Consider the following 21,183-nt stretch of genomic DNA (forward strand, 5'->3'; position numbering starts at 1 on the left):
CTGTCTAGAATGGTGGAGAAGACTCCAGTTGAAGGTTCTGTTTGATGGATGTCTTTAATTTTATTTATTTATTTATTATAACTATTTTATGAACATGTCTTTAATTTTTATTGGTTGCTTTTATTCAATTACTTTCCATATTTTATTATTAATAAATACAATTGCAAAAGCCATCTGAGCCGTCGATTGCTTTTTTCTGCTGAACAAACGCACGGGGAATTGGCCCACAACCCGAGCCAGTATGGCCTACAAATTCTTCCTTTTTTTATTTCTGGACAAACACCAAATTGAACAAAGGGTAGTTTAATGGCCACGGTCCCCGTTTCCACTAGTTTTTAATGCACCACTTTTTTATATTTCGATTTTCTCCTTATTTTGCATGTGAAGTTTTAATCACTTATTTCCCTAATTTTTAATGACTTCTTACCTTCAGTTTTTGTTGAAATTAAAAATAATAATATTTTATACACTTACAAATTTTAAAATTTTTATGATGTGATACTCCATTTTTCTTTTTTGAAATTATTATTATTATTATTATTATTACTATTTAACAAATGGTTTTTTTTTTTTTAACAAAGTGTAATATTTAATCTTAATTTATATGTTGTATGGAATAAGGATATCATGCTAAAAGAAAATGATAACATTTACTTTCTTTAATTTGAACTGAATAAATAACTAGGGGAAAAGGAGATTAATAACCTACACCAAGGACAAAATGGGAACTGCAAAAAACGGAGGATCCCGCATAATTGTTATTTTGCACTGTGATAGTAGCATTGCCCTTGAAGAAAATTTAAATTGCCTTTTTTTTTTAATTTTTTTTTAAAAATTTTTGCCCTTTTTTTTCAAACTACAGTTTTTAAAGATGTGTAACAAACTAATTAAAACTAATAAAAATTTGAGATAAGAAAAATACATATAATTAGAGAGGAAAAAAGTAAAATTAAAAGAATTTTAAAAACAAACAATATTACCAATTGGGACATAAATTATTTCATTTGTTGTTCTATTTCAAATAAACGAAGGCATACTTCAAACATTACATTTGTGTGAAGATATAAAGTATAAGATAAATAAAGCACTTATCGAATTCCTTTATTAAAAAATACCAAACAGGGTTCCATATAAATAATCATAGTAAACTACTACATTAATAGCCGAAACTTACTTTCATCGTTCTCCAAAGTCCCTTTGGAGTTTACATATAATCATTTATATGAAGAATATAAAGATCAATAAGAGTTTTTTATACTTTCTAATGGACACGTTCCTTTAATGAGGCAAGTTTAGAGCATAATAATATTCAGAGCATAGTAATATTCAAAGCTTATCCGATCTCATAACGAAAGTATAGGTTTTCAGGGAGAAAATAATTTAGAAAGCTATATATGGAAAAAAAACACTTAATATATTGAAAGAAGAATTTTCATACAAGACTTGAGATCACACTAAAAGCCTTCTTCCTCTTATAGACCAGTAAACAAGATGCAAACAATCTACTTTTACAAACCAACTGACAAGCTAAATAATGCACACTTTTTTTTCTTTTTTTTTTTTTTTATAGAACTGGACAAATTATGCTGATACAGAAATTATTCTGCAAGGAAAATAGAATAATTCTCTACTCAAAACGAAACACAAGTTTGGGCCGGCCCTATTTGCCCGCTAAATGATCCAACTTGCGGAACAAATTTAAGATGACACGAATGGTATGCAGAAGCAAAACCACAGCCATTACGCCACACCAAGCAGTGACTCCATATTTAACTACTCGAGAGGCCAGTTCGGCCTGTCCATCTGGTGTGAAATAGAGTATAGCGACTACGTAAGTAAGTGCCATGGCTGTGATTGTGATCCAAACAATCACCGTTAAAAGCCACATAAAAAATTTCTGCTTGAAGGGCAATCCGGTCACAAGCAGCAAGATTATGCTCAACGATGCAACAAAACCAATTGTGTTGGAATAGAGATAGAATTCGTACTGGGTCGAATCTTTGTCACCCATAACTGATTTGCCTGCGGTGTGTGCAGCAGTGGTGGCGTTGTTACCTTGGGAATCTCCTGTAGAATCATCTTGCCAGAGTCCACCAGGAGGGCTTATTCCCGATTGAAATGCCATCGTTGCGATCAGCGAAGCCACCACCATCAACGAATCTCGTTTCCTTGTAAGCCACTCCTCTGGGTGTTTCTTACGCTGCAATTTCTTCTGTTCTGATGCTGCTTCTTCTATATATCCACCGTCATTTGGAGTACTCCTTCAACGGCCGCCACGTGGGGGTATTTCCGTTGTTCGTAAAGCTCCCATGTTTCGAAGACACTCTGAAATGTCAAAGTCTTTAATGTCTCTGTGACTCTGTGCCAAAATGTCCAACGCCGTGAACCCATTTGCGCTCACAGCATTCACTTCGATTTTTGTGCTGGTAACCAGAAACTTGGTCGTCTGCAGCAGCACCGTTAACAGTGATATTCACTCAAACAAAAATTACCAATTCCAAACCAATTAATTGGTCGAATTAGGAATTACAGTCAAAGTTTGAATGTAACAAGTCAATATGAAATTAATGAAATACAGACTCTGTTCAGACAAGTTCTTTTTTTTTTTTTTTTTTTTTTTCTTTTTCTTTTTCTTTTCTTTTCTTCTTAATGGCATGTAGATTATTTATTTTAATAATTTATTAATATTAATTGGTAGTAATTAAATAGTCTTACTCATTCTAAACATAAAACAACAGATAAACAAAAATAATATACAATTTAAAATTATTTTAGATTTTTATTTTTTATTTTTTTCTTCTGTAATAAATTAATATATTTAATAAATTCGAAATATTATCGACTCATATAAATAAATTATACATAATTTTTAAAAAAATAAAATAAAAAAAATGAAACTTTTTAGATTGGACTTTCTAAGTTTTAAAAAAACGATTCATCATGTTCATAACATACCTCAATCTGTTTATCAGCAACTGCGAGGTGTAAGATGTTCATGCCGTAATCATCCTTCGCATTCACAAGCTCATAATCACCCATCACCTCCACCAAAAGCCTAAGAGCTTCCAGCTGATTGTGTTTCACACAAAGATGCAATATAGTCTCGCCCTGTCCGGCGGTGTTCCGAGCCGCATCCGGAGCCACTCTGAGCAACTCCACTAGCACATCAACCCGGCCGTTCATCGCCGCTAGTTGGATTGGGTTTCTACCATCTCTATCTCCAGCATGGCACAAAGCAGGGCTGATAACTACAAGCGCTTTTACTATTTCAACATGCCCTTTTGCCGATGCCAAGTGAAGCGGCGATGAGCGTTTGGAATCCAATTCCTTAGCAAGTTGAGGCTTTCGGTGCAAAATCTCCTTCACGAAATCCGTGTGACCCAGAATTGCTGCCACATGCAGAGGAGTCTCTGTAATACCATTTAGGGATGCCATCCTGTCAAGAATCAGTCTGTCTTGTTGAAGCAATTCGAGCAAGGCAGTGACACTCCCTTCGTATGCTGCGTTGTAGAGCCTATTTGTCATCGTCTCCATAGTGATGGTGTAGAGATTTTTGGGAGCTCTTCACAATTGGTGCATATGAATTGATTAAATGGATCATAAAGGACTGGTTTACAAGTAGAGAAGACTTCTTGGGTCAAAGGTTGGAAATGGTCTAAGTTACTATAAAGCCAATGGGTTTGATCTAGATGATGAATATAATTGTCCAAACAAAATAATATTAAATTAGTCCTTAGAATTAAAAATTGACGAAGACAATGGTTTGAAGTTTCACAGTTCATTTACACGTCATTAGACAAGTCAAATACTCAACTTATTTATGTACTTCGATGAAGTTAATTAGGCTTGTAATTAATAATTTTTTAATTCCAAAATGACAACTAACAATACTAAATTTATTAAATAATATTATAGATAATATAATAATATTTAATTAATAATTAAGGATTTACTTTTTTTATATTCAATATATTAATAAATAATATTTTAATATGTAATTTTTAATTAAAAAATTTGATAAATATTTTTGTATATGTAGCATTTTTTAAGAATAATTCCATCTTCTTCCATAAAAACGAAGGTTTTCAACAAAATTTGCGGAAATAGCGATTGTGGCTGTCAGTTTGTCCCAAATAACCAAAAATTTCTAACATACATAGTTTAACGAAAACGAGGATCATATGGACTTTTTATAAAATGAACACAAGAGAACAAGAACAGGAAAGTTTCGTGTAATTTTGTTGATTTTTTTTTTTTTTTTTTTTTTTTTTTTTTTTTGGGTTCTCTTGCTTAGGAAGCTGCTGGTGTCATTTTCCAATTTTGCTGGGCCATACAAGTCCACGGTCCGAGCTCTAATTCATTGTTTACGGTCAAAAGGGGACTGCTGGGCCTTAGCAAAAACTTGACCCAAAAGCTGTTAGAAACTCCAAAAAGGTTGAAGTGGGCTGGCATACAATCAAACATATATGGTGTGAATAATAACGCAAAATACATAGTAGTAAAAAATAAGGCGGAGGATTAATTGGCAAATCATTGAATCTTCTCTTTTTCTCGTTAAGAAGTTTCTTTGGAGCGAGCGATATCATCCTAATAATTTAGGTAGAATTTAGTCAAAACCTGGAAGCTCAACCAACCAACCCTCTGCTGCTTTATTAGGTTAAATAAGCTAAAAGGCTTCCGAATTATGACTTGTTAACGCATTAATAATGAATATATATATATTTCGTCAAAGCCCTTTCTTTTCTTCATTTTTGGACTTTGGAAAATATTTATCCACCCTCTAATCTGAGCTAAATTGATAATCAAAACTTAGTAATATGCATTATTATTATTGCTTTTTTGTTGGATTAAGTTATACAGTGAAAAATGAGAGAGGTAATACGTACAAAACAATTTAGAGGGGAAACATAGTCAGCATGTTCAACCTTAAACCGGCTAATATCTCGAAAAGTCCTCGATTTGGAAACCGACACGTGTCTAGACTCCTCGATCCGCAAAACCCTCGCTAAAATCCATAAATCTTGTCCTCTCTTTTCCGTTAAAGCTCTCTCTCTCTCTTTCTCTCTCTCTCTCTAATAGCCCAATTCCCTACCTATTTCCACCTTTTTGTATTGCCAATCCACTTCGCTTTCTGTGTGACTCTCTCACTCATACCTCTTTGTTCTCTGCTCTCTCTCTCTCTCTCTCTCTCTCTCTCTCTCTTGTCTGCTGCTTCTGGGAACCCTTTCATCTTCCATTCTACGCCGTCGTATATGAAGTGGTGAAAGGACGATGATGAGAAGCCATGATCGTCCACCTCCGGTAAGAACAATCGCTTCTTCTAATTCCACTTTTTTTTACATCAAGAAATGGTCGACCGCCCATTCATGGGGATCCACGTTCGCTCTCTAATCTGGTTACGCAAAAGGAAAAAAGGAAACTCCCTCACCCCACCAGCAAAGCCCATCTCTTAATTTTTACTTGGATTCCTCTGAAACCAATTCCTCAAATCTTTAATTTTGGGTTTCACGGTACTATTGCTTCACCTGTATGTACGATCCAAACAAGAAAACCACTGTTTAATATTCCGTTTATTTTGTGCTTTTACCCTTTTTTTTTTTTTTTTCCTTTTATTAAGCTTTCAGTCACTATCATAGATACCGTCTTCTTTAGCTGATACTTGTAAATAGGACTTGTTAAAAGTTAAAAAGCTCAGCTTCTTGCTAGTCGTACGGATTTGTTAAAAGAGTTTCATAGTTGGGCAAAAGAGGGTTTTGATTCTGTAAATCGGTTTTAAAGGTGGCGAAGATGAGTTTGGGTGCGGCCGAGGATGATTCGGCTTCGGAGATTCATATTCCGGCGGATGTAGATTGGCATATGCTCGACAAATCCAAGTTTTTCTTTCTGGGTGCTGCTCTGTTTTCCGGCGTGTCGGCGGCTTTATATCCGGTCGTGGTCTTGAAGACCCGACAACAGGTCTCTCACACTCCGATTTCTTGCTTGAAGATGTCCTTCGCCATCATGCGCTATGAAGGTTTGCGAGGGTTCTACAGAGGTTTTGGTACCTCTTTAACGGGAACAATCCCTGCCCGAGCGCTTTACATGGCGGCTCTTGAAGTCACCAAGAGCAAAGTTGGGACTGTGACTGTAAGATTAGGCTTTTCGGATACTACTGCCATGGCTTTAGCTAATGCGGCGGCGGGGTTGAGTTCAGCCATGGCTGCACAATTGGTTTGGACCCCAATTGATGTTGTGAGCCAAAGACTCATGGTTCAAAGCTGCAACAACAGCATCAAAACCAATACCCTACCTCTTGTTAGTGCCTACAACTATAACAATGGAATTGACGCGTTTAGGAAAATTTTATATACAGATGGTGTGCGAGGATTGTATAGGGGATTTGGGATATCGATACTGACTTATGCCCCATCAAATGCGGTTTGGTGGGCTTCTTACTCTGTAGCTCACAGGCTCATTTGGGGTGGTTTTGGTTGCTATATGGGTAAGAAAGATGAGAATGATTCCGGCTATGCTTGTAGTTTTAGGCCTGACTCCAGGGCAGTGGTAGCGGTGCAGGGGTTGAGTGCGGCAATGGCTAGTGGGGTTTCTGCTCTGATTACCATGCCACTGGATACCATCAAAACAAGGTTGCAAGTTTTGGATGGAGAGGAAAATGGGAAAACAAGGCCATTGACAATGATGCAAACGGTGAGGAATTTGGTGAAGGAAGGAGGTTTTGCTGCCTGTTATAGAGGTTTGGGACCAAGATGGGCTTCAATGGCTATGTCTGCAACAACAATGATTACTACCTATGAATTTCTCAAACGATTGTCTACCAAGAGCCAAGAAAGCTTCACTTCATAACTTGAATAACCAAGATAAACTCATAAAGAAATGGTTTTAGTTTCTTATATCTTGGAATGTTCTACCTTTTGGCTATATTGGCCTGGCTAGTTGCGTTAGATAATATGTAAATTCTTTTTACTGTTATCTATTTCTGGGGGAAAGGAGAGATATCATGAGCGAGATAACCGCGGATTATAGTGTAAATATGTATAGTGTATTTCAATAAAATATTTCTTCTGATCTTGTCTTTAATGCGTTGGTTTCTTCTATCTCTTCCAATCCAAGAATAAATTTTGTTAAGAAGGTTCAGCTGTATGTGTAAGAGCCTTGTGTCAAGTCCATCTTAATTGACGAAAGCCACATAATTTGTAAAAGATCCATAACCCAGTAAAAGGGAAAAGAAGCAAAATAACATGAAAAAGAAACTATTTACCATGCTTAAGCACAAAATTTGGCGTATTTGGTTTGCCGAGTTCATTACGATCTCTTTGTCTTGTTGTTTTAATTAGTGTTTGACGTAAGACAATGTCCTATCCCTGTCAATTGTTTTTTTGGTAAATCTGTCCCTATAAATTCTTTGGTAATAATATAGGTTATATAATCCTATTACCAAGTGGTATAAAAGTTGGTAGTGCTACTGTATGGCACACAAGCCAACCAGGGAAAGGATACATGGGCCGGCTATACCCCTCAAAACACTCGAAGAGGCAATCAATTGAATTGTTGAAATTACGCTCACTAACGAGTCTTCCCATTACATTTTATTTATAATGCAAAGACACGACTTCTAACTATAAAAAGCAAATTTAATTAAACATCAAGTCCTATAAACCAGATCATAGAATAATCACTTTCCCATTCAAACTAGAATACCCCACTTTCAACAGAGTCCATGCTTCATTGTAAGACACTTAGTCAAAAAAACACTATATAAAGAGATCATCCACTACAAAAACTGAAAGCTAGCCTATTGGTCAAAAACAGAGGGTTTCAATGGCTGCCAATCGGAGAAGATTAGAAGGTTTAAGCGTCCGTAACTGTAAGCGTTAAAGGTGCAAGCTTTATTCAACGTTACAAAACAAGGTGCATCTAAACTGAATTTACTGTTTATCTACTTCAACTACCTTCCAAAGAAATTTCTTACACCATCGAAGTAATCAAAATTTAAAAATAAACATGGATGGCGGTGGCTGAATCTGGAAAATAATATTTAAAAAAAAATAGAAAATAGAAAAAAGACAAGAGGACATGATCCCATGGATATCTGTATAGATAGGGTAATAAAATCCAGCGGAATAAAAAAAAAAGGAACAAAACCATGAGCTGATGTGTAAAACCCATTTGCTCAATTGCTCAATTCCAATATGGATGGACCAAAGAAACAGTGGGCCAAACAAGCCCCCAGTTTCTCTCTCTCTCTCCCCTTCAGTGTTTCATGGCTTATCCTTATGCCTAAGAGTAGCACTTGTCCAAACTTTAGCATGACTGGCTGCTGTGACCACTTTCTGTATCATCGAAAAACTGGAAAATCTGTAAATGGTCAGAATCATACTGATTTCAGGATAATGCCAGAGGACAAAACCCATCCAGTGGGTTGAAGTTGAACTTGAACAGTAATTGGCAACTCCTACCAAATTTATTTCTTCCTAGTCGTTTACTCACTGAGTAAACAAACCAAGATTAATCAGCAGCCAAAGACCCCAGAGTTCAATATTGAAGACGTACATTGTATCCAAAATGATTCAGTCCACGGAGGATTTGATTTATCCGTGGATTTATATTTGATTTATCTACTGTTGTCATTGACAATCGCACAAATATTTCACGTCTTGTAGGCTGTAGCCGTAGGACAAATGTTGTCATTTTATCACTAATCAATGATGATGGTGATTTACCCAAACAACAAAAAAAAAGAAAAAAAAAAAAATTATGATTGCGATAAAATATTCGGTGGCTTTTCTTATTTTTATGAGGAACTTTTGAATTATAAATATATTTTTGCACTGTACATCCTTATATTCGTGGCCGCCTTTTGAATTTTGGAGAATGAACAGAGAATTTATATAGCTCGATTCGCTATATATTACCTCTGAATTTTGATAAAAAGAGTTGAAAAAATCTTCTCATACCAGATGGAAAAGAGCAAGTGGAAAAGATATGCATTTGCATAAATGGGGTACGAGGAGCCTGATTAGATATCATTTTTTGCTTGAAAATGATTGAATTGAGGATTAAACAAAAGTCAGAAACAAAGTCACACATAAAAATTATATATATGAAAAAGAATTTCATGGCTTTAATGATTTGTGGCAGCAAAAATTATATATTTTTATCTTTTTATCTTCTAACAAAAAATGAGTTTAATGTATATAAGATTAGAAGAAGTTATTCATATTGTCATATAAAAAATATTATATATATATATATATATGGATTTTTATTGACTTTATAATGAATTCTTCAATTTTATCATTTAATTATTTAAATATAAATAATATATGATAGAAAGGAATACAAATTTTTTTTCCCAAAAAATAAAAAAATAAAAATACAGAGTAAAAAGAAAATCGAAAGGCTCAAGATTGAGGAGATAGAAAGATGATTGAGATTGAAAAAAGAAAAATATTATTTTGGAAGCAATAACTAATTTAGGTAGATAATAAATAATTGGATATGATAAATATGAAATATTCAAGGATTTTTTAAAAGAAATATATGAACCACTAAATTAAATAAATTGAAGGATTTAGATTATTTATCATATATTTGTTAAAAACATAGTATGGAGAGCTCTCCTATATATATATATATATATATATATACTTTTTTTGTTTGAAAAAACCAAAAATATTTGGTGGAGCATTACTAAACCATAATAGGGGCACCGATTTATTAAACAAGTTACCATTTTCACTAATTAAACATTTATCGTCAAATTGGCCAAATAGTTAACAGATCAAACGAAGGCCCTCGTAAGGGGTCTATAAGCGTAGAGTTTTGTAAATTTACAGTTAGACGATGATCAAAACTTTTACTAAGCCAACTTGAAATCAGACAAACGATTTTTATTTTTATTTTTTTGGTAAACCAGAAAACCAAACTGTAATCCCATCGGAGAAAACGCTTTTATGGTAGAAGCAGAGAGTCGAAGACAGAATATATGCTACAGGAAGCGCCGTATAAAATTATATACGAAATGGGAACAATTATCCTTAAAGACCTAGTTTAAATGCACGCAAACAGATGGAAGAATTCGTCTCTGACCCGCTTATAAATATCCTAACATTAATCAATTAAACAGAAGATTTTGCAAGCCTACACATTATATTCGAGATAAATTTCCTAGAGCTACAGACATAAAAGCTAAAAACAAAACCCGACCAACTGAACAAATTAGCAGTCAACTAGAAGAGAATACAGAAAAGGGCTAGCTTTCCAGCAAAACATCAAGGCCGGGATCTCTTGTTGCTGCAAGATGGGCATTTGTACTGCTTAATATGCTCAGCCCTTGCTGGTGTGATCTTGACACACTTGCCATGAAACCACTTCTCGCAGATGTCACAGCAAATCCAAAATTCATCAGATGCATAGTTCTCTCCGCAAGCCCCGCATAGTGTTTCTCCATGCTCCTCATCATCTTCCTCATCCATTTCCAAACCCCCCGGAAACTCATCTTTCTCTGCTGACTTTATGAACTTGTTAGCAGTTACAGACTCAGAACCTCGCTGCAATTTGTCAGCCCAGAGGGAAAATTAAAATGTTATTATAGCGTACAAGATCATCAACCAAAGATAACAAATCATACCTTTCTCACCCCCACGCAAAAATGAATCATCTTTATGTGTGATAAGAACAAGTCCTTAAACATTCATTCAACAAAAGTTTGAAAGACAAGCAACAGAAGTCAAGGTAATTTCTTCCGTACTACTAATTTAGCAGTTACACATAAAAATCTAAGGATGTAACATTTAGTTACTTGGTACATTTATACCAGGCATAAACCAACCGAAAAACCTTAGAAGAACATTATGCAACTCCTTACTTTCGGACCATTGTACTCCATGGTGGATTTCCTTATTTTAGAATCAAAACCAGATAATACAAATCTTCTCATACCTTATGGTTTGATTTAGATTTATTGCTGCCATGATTAGAGTTTGAAGACTTCTCCTTCACTTGTTTCTTAGCTGTTCCTGTCACAACCTCGAATATTGTTGGAAGATCATTTATCATATTAAAAAGGCGTTTCCTGCAAACCAAGTAGCATCACAATATTGTAAAAGTGATAATGAAACCTAATACAATTCATCATTGAAAAGGACAAAAACTAAAAGAAGTCACAGAAAGAATTTGGGTGGGGCCATTTTGAACCGTCCATTTAGAAATACAAAGTCAATCCAAAGATGGGCCATAGAGTAATGAGAAGCATACCTATCAGCCTTATCAAATCCAAACCTAGCACCAAAATAGAAAGACACAGCAAGTAACCATGCATCACTGTGGACAGCAACCAACGATAGCCAATCCTTTTCCTGCATCCCATCTCTAGCAAAGTTGATACCCAGTGCTGGCTCTGGGAGTTCTGGAGGCACTTCCTCAGCAGGTAAATTGACTTCCCACTGCTCACTTGGAAATCCATAGAGGCAAAGGTTTTCCTTCTCTGCGACAAAATCAGGATTTTAGGCATGGTTACATGCTACAAGCCAATGGTTAGACAAACAGAAAAAGCACAAAAGACAATCGAAAAAGGGAGCTGCATATATGGAACTGCCAAAATTGAAAAATAGAACCAGTTCAAATGCCACGAAACCTATTCCCATAGATAATGTACATCACACAAAAATCACACCTCAATTCTATCTCAATCTTTATAATATAAAACAATTTAAACAACTTATGCAACCAGTAAAAAATAATAAATGAACCAAATGAACTCAAAATTCATAAATTTCACTGAGAGCAATACCATCTACAAAAGTCCTCCATATTAACCTGCTTCTCATCAACTCCAATAAATCACTAGAATAATGCATCACTTTCCTATCTCCAAAGTAGCTACGCTATATGTAGACCTTTTTTGGGGACAAAAGCTGTGTATAGACTGTTATTAAAATTACTCAGCTGGGTGGGAGAACTATTGCCTTATATAGCATGTAACAACAATTTGAAATGACAAAAAGGTGAGAAGATCCATTGCAATAGGTCATTTTACAAGGATTATTTCATTATTAGGGAAGTAATTCAGCAGGCCAGGCTGTAAACCCCAATGGCTTATCACATTTATGTAATTGTAGAACAATTTAATCATCCAAATTTTTTTAGATTTGTTCATAAAGAGCTTAGAAATTTGCTTTTGTAACGGATATCCAAAAAGTTAAAAACTAACCTTGCACACTAAATATCAAAAAAAGCTGAGCAACATACCCAATTGCTTTCAAAAGCATTCGATACTGGCAGGTTTCACATATTCCAAACGTATAAAAATTAGCATTATTCAAACTCCGGATACAATTTAACTCTCGTAAACTCAAACTTGCTTAAGAGTAATTTACAGTAAAATAATTCTAGAAAATCTTTTTCTTGATGAAATAACATTAAGATATCACTGCAAACTAATTTCAGTAAATATCTTTTACCAAATTGGCAACCCAAGAAAACCAATTAAATAGGCCACGGGCCAGGCCAGGCACCCTCAAAGAAAACCCAATAAAGCACTGCACTCTATTAGTAATGAATATGACGCAATTGATTAAAATAAACTTATCAGATGAACTTCAAGACAAAAAAGAGAAAATAAACAATTATTTCTGCGAACCGAAAAATAAACAATCATATATGAGAACTAAAATAGAAAATTTTAGTCAACTGAACAACACAACAAGAACCGGTCCAATCATGTTCTTTGCCACATATGCATTCCATTGCTAAACCTTTTACATTAGAATAAAAGTGAGCATGAGGAATGATAAGATAAAGAATAATAAGGAACTTAGAAAGCACCAAATGCCAAAAAGATTCTGAGAATCAATGAAAATAAAATATACATATATATATATATATATAAAAATTGTGGCAAACAATTAAATGTAAAAAGGGCATGACAAATCGAAGTAAAATTACTTGCGATGGAACTGGCGAAAATACTGAAAAGAATTCAGTGTAACCTGATCAATAACTTGGTTCTAACGTACAAAATAAAATAGACAAAAATAAATAAATAAAAGAGAAGGAGTGGTTTAAAAAAAAAAAAAAAAAAAAAAAGTGGGAAGAAAAGGTTTAAAAAATTGTGCAAAAAAAGTTGACCTCATTTTAAAAAGAAAACAGTAATTTTTATTTTAACTTTTTTGGTAATAGAAAGAAAACAGTATCTGAACAGTAAAGCAACAGTTTCACAAATAAAATTAGTTCGAGGCCATTTTAATTTCTATTAATGAAAAATCTCAAAACTAAAACCTGACTACATTTCACTTTCCCGCATTTTTTCAGTAACCAAACAAAGCATGATTTATAATAAACAAGTAGAAAATAACAGAAACTTAAAAAGATAAAACCAGACCAGGATCGCACTGCTGATAGAACTCTTCAACATCTGCAACCACACAAAAAATGAAAATAAAACATCCAGACAGCATGAAGAGTAAAAATTAACAAATAAAATTATAAAAAATATAAATATAAATATAAGTATATAAAACCCCAAGAAAAAATTAAATTGAGAGAGAGAGAGAGAGAGTAAATACCAGTGGTGAGAGCTTTAATCATGCCAGCTCTCCGACCTTTAAAATCCCTAAAGACTTCCTCGACAGTACGCGGGTTGTACGGACCACCCCCGTCCATGTTTAGCACACTGTAAACACAATTACGAAAACCGCAACGGTAAGAAACACCGAGTTCCACCCGTAGACTAAGAGTGAAAGATCGAGAAACCAGAGAGAAAACAAAACAGAGCGAGAACACAGAGCGAGAGAGAGAGAGAGAGAGAGAGAGAGAGAGTGAATGTTCGTTTAAAAGGAGGGAAAGATGGGAAATTATTTGACCTCTGTGGGTGAAAGAGAAGAGAGAGAGAGAGAGAGAGGAGTGGAGCGGATTTGAATCGGAATGAAACGGACAAATTAACCGGATTTGATAAAAGGTTGAAGAATCCGTGGAGCGGATGAGATTTGGCCCATATTCGACGATCAGTGGAATAATGATAAAAACTGGGAATTGGAAGCAAAAATACCCCAAAAAGGGTCAGTTTTTCAAATCGGGCAACAAAAACCCGCACTTATGATCTTGCCAGGTAGGATGAGGACGCAACATATCACCAGTTCTACACCCTAGGATCTTCCCTCCCCACTCTCCATTAGGTTTGACTTTTTGGGTTTGGATTCACTTTGGGCCATGTCCTGGGTGGGCCTCTGGGCCTCCGAACACTTACTATTTCTATTTGTTTCCTAGGTCAATTCGGGGATTCGTTTATTAATCAAACTCTAGAATTTTGACAAATTACGACAATTCTTATTCATTCATCCAGTATGTTTCATATACAAATTAGTTTCATCTTCTTATAAATTTCAAAGAGACGAAACAAATACAAAAAATACAATTCCTTCGTCAATTCCAAGGTCTTACAACTCTGACCAAAATCAGAATTAGGATGCTAATAAAAACTACATAAATGGAATCGTTATTCCTATTTATATGTCTAGTTACAATAAAAGATTACAATCTTTAATAGAACAACAAAAACTATATATAAAAGGAGAAAATAAAATACTTTTTCTTTCTCTCAGTCTCTATAACTCTACATGAGTTTTTCTTTCAAACATACCCTAATTAAAAAGGAGCTTATTAGCCAATCTCATAAGCCCATATGCTTTGTGAATTTTAATGATCCGTCACACACAGTAATTATACAGAATAATTTGACATCATATCGCCATTAGGAAAAATGATGTTCAAATGATGTTACACATAAACTTTAAGATGGATTGGTTGTCTCCATTTTATTCCCTATAAAAGTAGTCTCACTTGTTTTTCCTGAATATAAACATAAAAAGTCATCCATCACCTTTCTGTAACTATCTATATCGATCACGTTGCATCTCCTACACATCTCCTCAACAATAATATCAGCCTCATGGAACTGCCCCTTTCTGCACAACTCCTTGATCAAAACTGAAAAGCTCTCTAAATTAATTATGTAATGTTTATCTAGTGCTTCATAGAAAACCTGTACTGCCCTGTTCACATTTGCATCCTCACAGTATCCCTTAACCATTAAACTACAAACGGTAGCATCTAGCTCATGGCCATTTTGAACCATGTGACGAATAAGCTTTTGAACTTCTTGCATTCTACCTCTCCTTCCACAAAGACCGTGTATCACTGTGTTATATGACACGAAATTTGGAGAGCAGCCCATTTCTGGCATCTGCTTTAGAAGATGAACTGCCTTTTCCAGCTCCCCATTTTCCACAAGAATTCTGAACACAGCATTAAAACTTGAAACACTTGGATTTAGTCCCTTGGATCTCATCTCCTTTAGAAGGGAAATTGCTTCATCTGGTTTCCCCCTTTCGCAATACTCATTAACAACAACCCCATATGATTTGACATCTAATTTTATGCCAATTCTAACCATCTCCTTGATATGTTGAATAGCTTCATCGAGCTTTCCCACAATGCATAGCCCTCTCAATATGCTCGTGTGAGTTGCTATATTGTCCTTCACACCATTTAACCTCATCCTAGTCATCATCCTCTTTGCTTCATCAACTTTCCCACTCAAACACAACCCATGAACCAATGCATTGTAAGTTAACATATTAGGCTCACAACCCTGCTTCTCCATTTCATCCATGAATTTAGCCGCATCATCCAGTTCACCTTTCTTGCAGTACCCGTCAATCAATGTCGTATAAGTTACAGTATCGGGCAAACAATCTTTACTGTCCATCATATAACCCAAAATTCTCCTCGCACTTTCCATATCACCCTTCTTACAGTATCCAAAAATCATAGTATTGTAGGTAATCAAGTTTGGTTCACAACCCATTTCATCGAACACTTTCTTGGCATTCTCAATCATGCCCATTTTGCAATACCCTCTAATCATTGTCGTATATGTGGAAACATCGGGTTTCACCACTCCTTCCTTCACAATCTGATTATACAAGGACTCAGCAAAATGAATTCTATTCGTCCTTACCAGCACACCCAGTATGGCATTATACGAAAACAAACACCGACCATTCTCGATCACTTTCGCTCTGTGTAGCCAATCAATAGCAGCCCTAATATCGGCCCGATCCCCGTGAGCTTTGATAAACTTGGCAATCATGAAATCAGAGAGCCTGTTAGACTGTATAAGAAGCGATGAGGCAGTAGAAAAGAGAGAATGGGAGAGAAGAAGGTCAATGATAGCCAGGTAGCAATGGTGAGTGTGGGAATAGCCGTTAGGATTAGGAGCAGGGTTTGAAGCCCAATTGAAGAAGAAAAGGGCATGGTAGGGATTGGTCTGCTTCTTGATGACTTCGATGACTAAGCTTGGGTCGAGAGCACATGAGAACTGATTAAGAGGGGCGAAACTTAGGTCTGAGGGGTTTGCTTTTTGGGGGTTTAGGTTTCGAAGAAGCGAGGTTATGGAGCTTACTAAGGCGCTTCTGGGAGAGGTCGGAGATGTATTGGTTAAAGCTCTAACAGCCATTGATACTGGGAAAACTAGAGCTTGGTCTCCAAAACCATCACTTAGAGAGTAGTTGATTATATTTCGCTCTGATATGGGAACTGGGAAGTACCTTTTTCTTTCTTTTTTTTCGCGTGTGCGCGCGCGCGCGCTAATCCACTTCTATAAAAATGTATTAAAAAATTTAAATTAAAAAAAAAAAGAAGGGAAAAGCCGAAAATGGGAAGGCAAAACATTCATTAATTTCTGAGAAATACTAATCTAATCCATATGTGCACTTATTTATATATTACACAATTTTAAGCCCACAAACAGCTTAAAGTTATAGACTTACAGTAGAAAATGATACAGAAAATATTGAGAAATATATTTCCACAATCATCTTGGGACACAACATCCATCAGGTGGTCTAAGTGTCGCAACACCAAGAGGCTGAGGAACGTTATTGAGACGTGTTTGGTTTGGCCAGGCCATAACGTGGATTTGAATTCTATCCATCTGATCAATTGCAGAAGTAAGAGTATCCCTTAATTCAGTATGATCACAGCAGTGAATAAGTCCTCCGGAGCTGACATGTGAAGGCATCAAACTCTTTCCTTCTAAGCGAGACATCACAAGCAAATGCCCACTTCCACACGCTTCATCATGTAGGCTCCCAAGCCCTGCTCTATCAGCGGCTGATCCTTTCGTTACCGAGTATATGCAAATGAAGCCCTATACAAACACAGCCATACATGTAGTCAGAAACATATATAAGTTTTAGAAAACAAGGACCAAATTCAATTTTGATGTCAATTAAAGTTGCAAAGGAATTAATTAGTTACCTCTTCCGTCCGCTTAATGTCCATTCCAAACCGAATTTCACCGGGTTTAGGAATTAATTCAACTAAGAGTTCAGCAACTCCAGGTAGAAACCATAGTCTTATCCCCTGCACTACTTGGAAAGTTGTTGTATGGTTTTGTTGCCGACCCCAAGATATTTCTCTTGACCCCATTAAATTATGTTTGTCCTTCAAGGAAACAAAATGGATTTTAAGAAGCTTTCTTTGTCATATACCAAAAACAAATAAACCGGAGTTGTTGGAATACAATTTTGTTATTATATATATATATATATATACATATAAAAAATATACCGAGGTGACAATCTGTTCTGTTTGGATATTAACGAAAACAAGAGGAGTCCCTGAAGAAACCGAGGCAGAAAACCAAGCCATGCACCGAGCAGTTGTTGCCTCAACGCTGTGCTCTTCTTGCAATGGCGTGAAGAGAATGGAGCTAACAACCGTACAGCGTTGATCGGGCAAGTAGGTATCGGCTTTCATCTTCCAATCATACTTTATTCCTCTTTTGTTGAATCCCCTGCTCTCCACGTTTACCACCCTTCTGCTCATTTCTGCTATTACTACGTTAATCTTTTAATAATCAAAAGTTAAAAACTTTAAATGGTTAATCCAAGTTAAAAAAAAAAAAAAAAAACTACCTTGGAGTTGAGTGCACTGTTCTAAGGTCAATTCCCCTAAAACGGCGACGTGTCTATCATCTGTAGCGGCTTTAATCGTGTACTTCCTCTGAAGCATTGTACACTTATCTTGGACAATTCTTGCCCTGATTTTGTGTGTGTCAGCTCCTCTTCTGACCTTAACCCATATGATTTCCACATGTTGGCCCATTTTACCAAGCTGTGAACTAAGCTCTGACTTTGCTTTCACACACACAAATAGCTCTTCCATATCACTCTCCGATATTCCTTCGATTATATCACCGGGCAAAGGCATGCTTTCGTCCCACTCCTCCAGCCATTCTTGCTTTACTTGTTTCACACAGACTAGTGTCTGATTACTGCTGCTCATGATTTCCTTCTTATTATTTGGAATGGGATACTAACTGTTCATGGAAAATTGGAATAATATTCCTAGACCCTTTTACGTTATATTCAGTGGGAGAGAGAAAGATTCAACGAGGTTTTGGCCAAGGGGGATATACGAGTTCTTCAAGGAAGTCAATTTTTAGGTCTCTCCGTCCAAATCATAGCAAGGAAATATCAATGCTGATTTTTTTTTTTTTTTTTTTTTGGTGTGTGTGTCTAATATTCTTTGTTTATCGTGATCATGGGTTTTTTTGGAAAACGCCAACAATGCCGGCTTTGCGGTTCCTCGTTGAATTATATAGATGCCTATCTCACCTTAGAAAAACACAAGAAGATGGGCACTTGCTATAGAAAAAGGTAAAAATAGGTAAATGCAAAGAAATTCATGGGGACAATATTCCAAATAAGAAAATGCCAAGACACTTTCTCAAGGACAATATTTGCTTCTTCTGCGGAAACATTCCTCCTTACTCATTAATTACATGTAGCATTATTATTGGTCAATTATATTTAAGTACTTATATATTCAACTGCATTTTAGTTTAAATTATACTTCAGTCAAAACAAATAATTCATCGGTTCTATAAATCTATATTAAAAAATAATGATAAAAAAAATATTTGTATACAAATAAAATGAATTCAATTATAATAATGCAATACTGACTCCAGCACAGATATTGGTAACTTGTTGTTGGAGTCTATTGATTTCAGTTTGAGCATTTATCCTGGTCCTTGCATCTTCAGAATGTAAACTGGGCAACAAATTTGATATTTGCTTCCGAATGCTTTTAATCTGTCCATAACACAAAGGAGCACAAATGTTAAAAATTAAATATAATATATATATTAATCATGAGAAAAATCATGGGAAAGAAAATGAGAAATATGGAAAAACCTTTCTGTGAGGCCATCTAGTCAATCCATTTCTACGGCAAATCTTTTTAACAACAGTTGGACATACATTCATCCTCCTAGCAGCCTCTTCAATAGGAAGATGGAGATACTCCTTGAGATCCATCAATGTCAATCTTCCTGTTCTCTGCCTCTGCACTATTCCCCAATGTCATAAATAAACCATGTTAAAAAAATAAAAACTATGTTTTAAATTTTAATAATATAGTATTAGAGATTTTTTTTTTTTTTTTTTAAGAGGCGAAAAATATAACAGCAACCTGTTCTGCAAGTGACCTGGGATTCCTCTCTGCCTCAATCCCTACCTCTGGTTGACCTGCTTCTTCTGGTTGTTGCATCCTAGCAACCCCTGAAATTCAAACCTCTATAGGATTAGAATTTGATATAATTCTTTCTGTATAAACGGCATAAAAAGTTGACAAAAATTAACAAACTGACCTGAATTCACTGGGGATGTTAAAATGAGGTCGTCAATATTGGTAATCTCATCCCACTCCAAGCCAACGCAGACGGCCTCGTAGAAGAATGACAATGGGTCTTGCTGCATAGTGTAGCCTTCTAGTTTTCTTTGTATGCAGTACTGTACAAGAAAATGTTTCACGTCTTCTATGCTTTTCTTGCAAAAACTGGATTAACAAACAAACAAAAAAAGAAAAAAGTGCAAGCCATTTTTTCAAAATAAATTAGTAAATGAAACAATTAATTATAATATTTGGAACACACGTTTCAGAGACAGAGAATGTGGAGGTGGAAATCTTACTCAAACATTTCCCATCGATTATTTCCTGAAGAATTCACATCCACGCTTTGATTCTGAAATACAGCATGGCAGATCATACCCAGCCTTCCATGAATCTCAAGTTTCATGATTTTGTCACCTTCAAAGAAAAAAAAAAGAGAGAAAATTGTTGAATAAATAAACATGAATCCAATGTCATGTCACTGACTAATTTATAAAAGATTTTTATTTTTTCCCCGCTGGAGAATTTATAAAAGAAGAGATTACATAAAGTTGTTCACTAACTTTTTATGTTCTTGGAAAATAAATAAAACATATAAACAATGTTACCATGTACGTGAATGATTTCCCTGAGGACCTGGCAACAACTACAATTAAATGGGACCGGTGGTACGGGCCAAATAGAAAGTGGCTTTGTATAATTATAGGCATCACTAGGATTTGGTGTTTCCAAGTTATTGTCCGGTAGATTTGGATTACCCATTTCACAACGAACTTTCGAAGGACCTGCCTCCGAGCCCCCACCAACACCACCACCACTATTAAACTCATTAGGAAAATTCCAATCCGATGGATGTTCAACTTGTTGGATTCCAATATCGTTAAACGCAGGCATTGAATGGGGATTGATTGAGGGTCCATCCAACGGTACTGGTAAATCCGCAAGGAATGGAATATTATCATCCATAAGACTAAGAATGTCATCGTTATATGGACCATCATAAGAGTAATGGTGCGGTACCATAAACCCTGATTGATCTGCCATGCATAATAAAAGGATGATGATTCTGTATCTGTAACTTCTCAACGTCCAAAATATAAAATAAAATAAAATATTTCTTTCAGTGTTCTTGTGTAGCGGCGCGTGAAGGCAAAGCGCCGCTACTGATTGTGCGTTCGGGGAAAATTCTCAAGCACCGGAGATGGTGCTTGAGATAGAGTGATTCTATGACACTGTGAAAACAAGGTCCTTTTTTTTTTTTTTTTTTTTTTTGTGTGTGTGGGTTGGAATTGGGAATGGGTGTCAAAGGAAAAGGAAAGGAAGGCGCGAGAGGCAGTTTATGACCGTTGAGGACAGACAGTTTGGTTTCTTTTTCAAATAACGAGGTTTTGATCTGGTGGTGTGAGCCTGCATCCAATATTCCAAATCGATCGGGAGAAGTAA

The 21,183-nt window shown here is 35.6% G+C and overlaps 5 protein-coding genes across 5 annotated transcripts; 1 reads left to right on the forward strand and 4 right to left on the reverse strand.

Moving 5' to 3' along the window:
- Nucleotides 1-1,395: 1,395 nt before the first annotated feature.
- On the reverse strand, nucleotides 1,396-3,662 carry LOC107420042 (ankyrin repeat-containing protein BDA1). The gene is made up of 2 exons (XM_048474982.2): nucleotides 2,956-3,662; nucleotides 1,396-2,446 (listed from the first exon to the last, which is right to left on the reverse strand). Exons 1-2 carry the CDS (start codon nucleotides 3,532-3,534, stop codon nucleotides 2,264-2,266), a joined length of 762 nt encoding a protein of 253 aa, XP_048330939.2. The 5' UTR covers nucleotides 3,535-3,662; the 3' UTR covers nucleotides 1,396-2,263.
- Nucleotides 3,663-5,048: 1,386 nt separating this feature from the next.
- LOC107420039 (uncharacterized) lies at nucleotides 5,049-7,077 on the forward strand. Its single transcript, XM_016028896.4, has 2 exons — nucleotides 5,049-5,301; nucleotides 5,779-7,077. Exons 1-2 carry the CDS (start codon nucleotides 5,272-5,274, stop codon nucleotides 6,841-6,843), a joined length of 1,095 nt encoding a protein of 364 aa, XP_015884382.1. The 5' UTR covers nucleotides 5,049-5,271; the 3' UTR covers nucleotides 6,844-7,077.
- A 2,909-nt stretch (nucleotides 7,078-9,986) lies between these two features.
- On the reverse strand, nucleotides 9,987-14,023 carry LOC107420160 (PHD finger protein ALFIN-LIKE 4). The gene is made up of 6 exons (XM_025074815.3): nucleotides 13,863-14,023; nucleotides 13,566-13,672; nucleotides 13,382-13,414; nucleotides 11,257-11,485; nucleotides 10,942-11,074; nucleotides 9,987-10,550 (listed from the first exon to the last, which is right to left on the reverse strand). The coding sequence occupies exons 2-6, from the start codon at nucleotides 13,660-13,662 to the stop codon at nucleotides 10,272-10,274; spliced, it is 771 nt and encodes a 256-aa protein (XP_024930583.1). The 5' UTR covers nucleotides 13,663-13,672; nucleotides 13,863-14,023; the 3' UTR covers nucleotides 9,987-10,271.
- Nucleotides 14,024-14,602: 579 nt separating this feature from the next.
- On the reverse strand, nucleotides 14,603-17,860 carry LOC112491957 (pentatricopeptide repeat-containing protein At4g11690). Its single transcript, XM_048475010.2, has 3 exons — nucleotides 17,632-17,860; nucleotides 17,320-17,505; nucleotides 14,603-17,209 (listed from the first exon to the last, which is right to left on the reverse strand). Exon 3 carries the CDS (start codon nucleotides 16,514-16,516, stop codon nucleotides 14,789-14,791), a length of 1,728 nt encoding a protein of 575 aa, XP_048330967.2. The 5' UTR covers nucleotides 16,517-17,209; nucleotides 17,320-17,505; nucleotides 17,632-17,860; the 3' UTR covers nucleotides 14,603-14,788.
- An 837-nt stretch (nucleotides 17,861-18,697) lies between these two features.
- On the reverse strand, nucleotides 18,698-20,992 carry LOC112491998 (uncharacterized). Its single transcript, XM_025074705.3, has 6 exons — nucleotides 20,349-20,992; nucleotides 20,040-20,157; nucleotides 19,718-19,905; nucleotides 19,540-19,628; nucleotides 19,263-19,412; nucleotides 18,698-19,160 (listed from the first exon to the last, which is right to left on the reverse strand). The coding sequence occupies exons 1-6, from the start codon at nucleotides 20,782-20,784 to the stop codon at nucleotides 19,011-19,013; spliced, it is 1,131 nt and encodes a 376-aa protein (XP_024930473.3). The 5' UTR covers nucleotides 20,785-20,992; the 3' UTR covers nucleotides 18,698-19,010.
- Between the last annotated feature and the right edge of the window lie 191 nt (nucleotides 20,993-21,183).

The sequence above is a fragment of the Ziziphus jujuba genome, chromosome 5 (genome assembly GCF_031755915.1).
Source record: "Ziziphus jujuba cultivar Dongzao chromosome 5, ASM3175591v1".
Taxonomy (NCBI): Eukaryota; Viridiplantae; Streptophyta; class Magnoliopsida; order Rosales; family Rhamnaceae; genus Ziziphus; species Ziziphus jujuba.

Bases quoted from the DNA above. Each gene is read 5' to 3' on its own strand.
- LOC112491957 (XM_048475010.2), bottom strand. From the start codon at position 16,516: ATGGCTGTTAGAGCTTTAACCAATACATCTCCGACCTCTCCCAGAAGC.
- LOC107420039 (XM_016028896.4), top strand. From the start codon at position 5,272: ATGATGAGAAGCCATGATCGTCCACCTCCG. The intron at 5,302-5,778 runs GTAAGAACAATC...TCGGTTTTAAAG, and splicing joins GCCATGATCGTCCACCTCCG to GTGGCGAAGATGAGTTTGGG.
- LOC107420042 (XM_048474982.2), bottom strand. From the start codon at position 3,534: ATGGAGACGATGACAAATAGGCTCTACAACGCAGCATACGAAGGGAGT. The intron at 2,447-2,955 runs GTATGTTATGAA...GTGCTGCTGCAG, and splicing joins TTGCTGATAAACAGATTGAG to ACGACCAAGTTTCTGGTTAC.
- LOC107420160 (XM_025074815.3), bottom strand. From the start codon at position 13,662: ATGGACGGGGGTGGTCCGTACAACCCGCGTACTGTCGAGGAAGTCTTT. The intron at 13,415-13,565 runs GTATTTACTCTC...GTGTGGTTGCAG, and splicing joins GATTAAAGCTCTCACCACTG to ATGTTGAAGAGTTCTATCAG. The intron at 10,551-10,941 runs GTATGAGAAGAT...GACAAATTGCAG, and splicing joins AATCTAAATCAAACCATAAG to CGAGGTTCTGAGTCTGTAAC.
- LOC112491998 (XM_025074705.3), bottom strand. From the start codon at position 20,784: ATGGCAGATCAATCAGGGTTTATGGTACCGCACCATTACTCTTATGAT. The intron at 19,906-20,039 runs GTAAGATTTCCA...TTGTTAATCCAG, and splicing joins AATCGATGGGAAATGTTTGA to TTTTTGCAAGAAAAGCATAG. The intron at 19,161-19,262 runs GTTTTTCCATAT...TGTTATGGACAG, and splicing joins CTAGATGGCCTCACAGAAAG to ATTAAAAGCATTCGGAAGCA.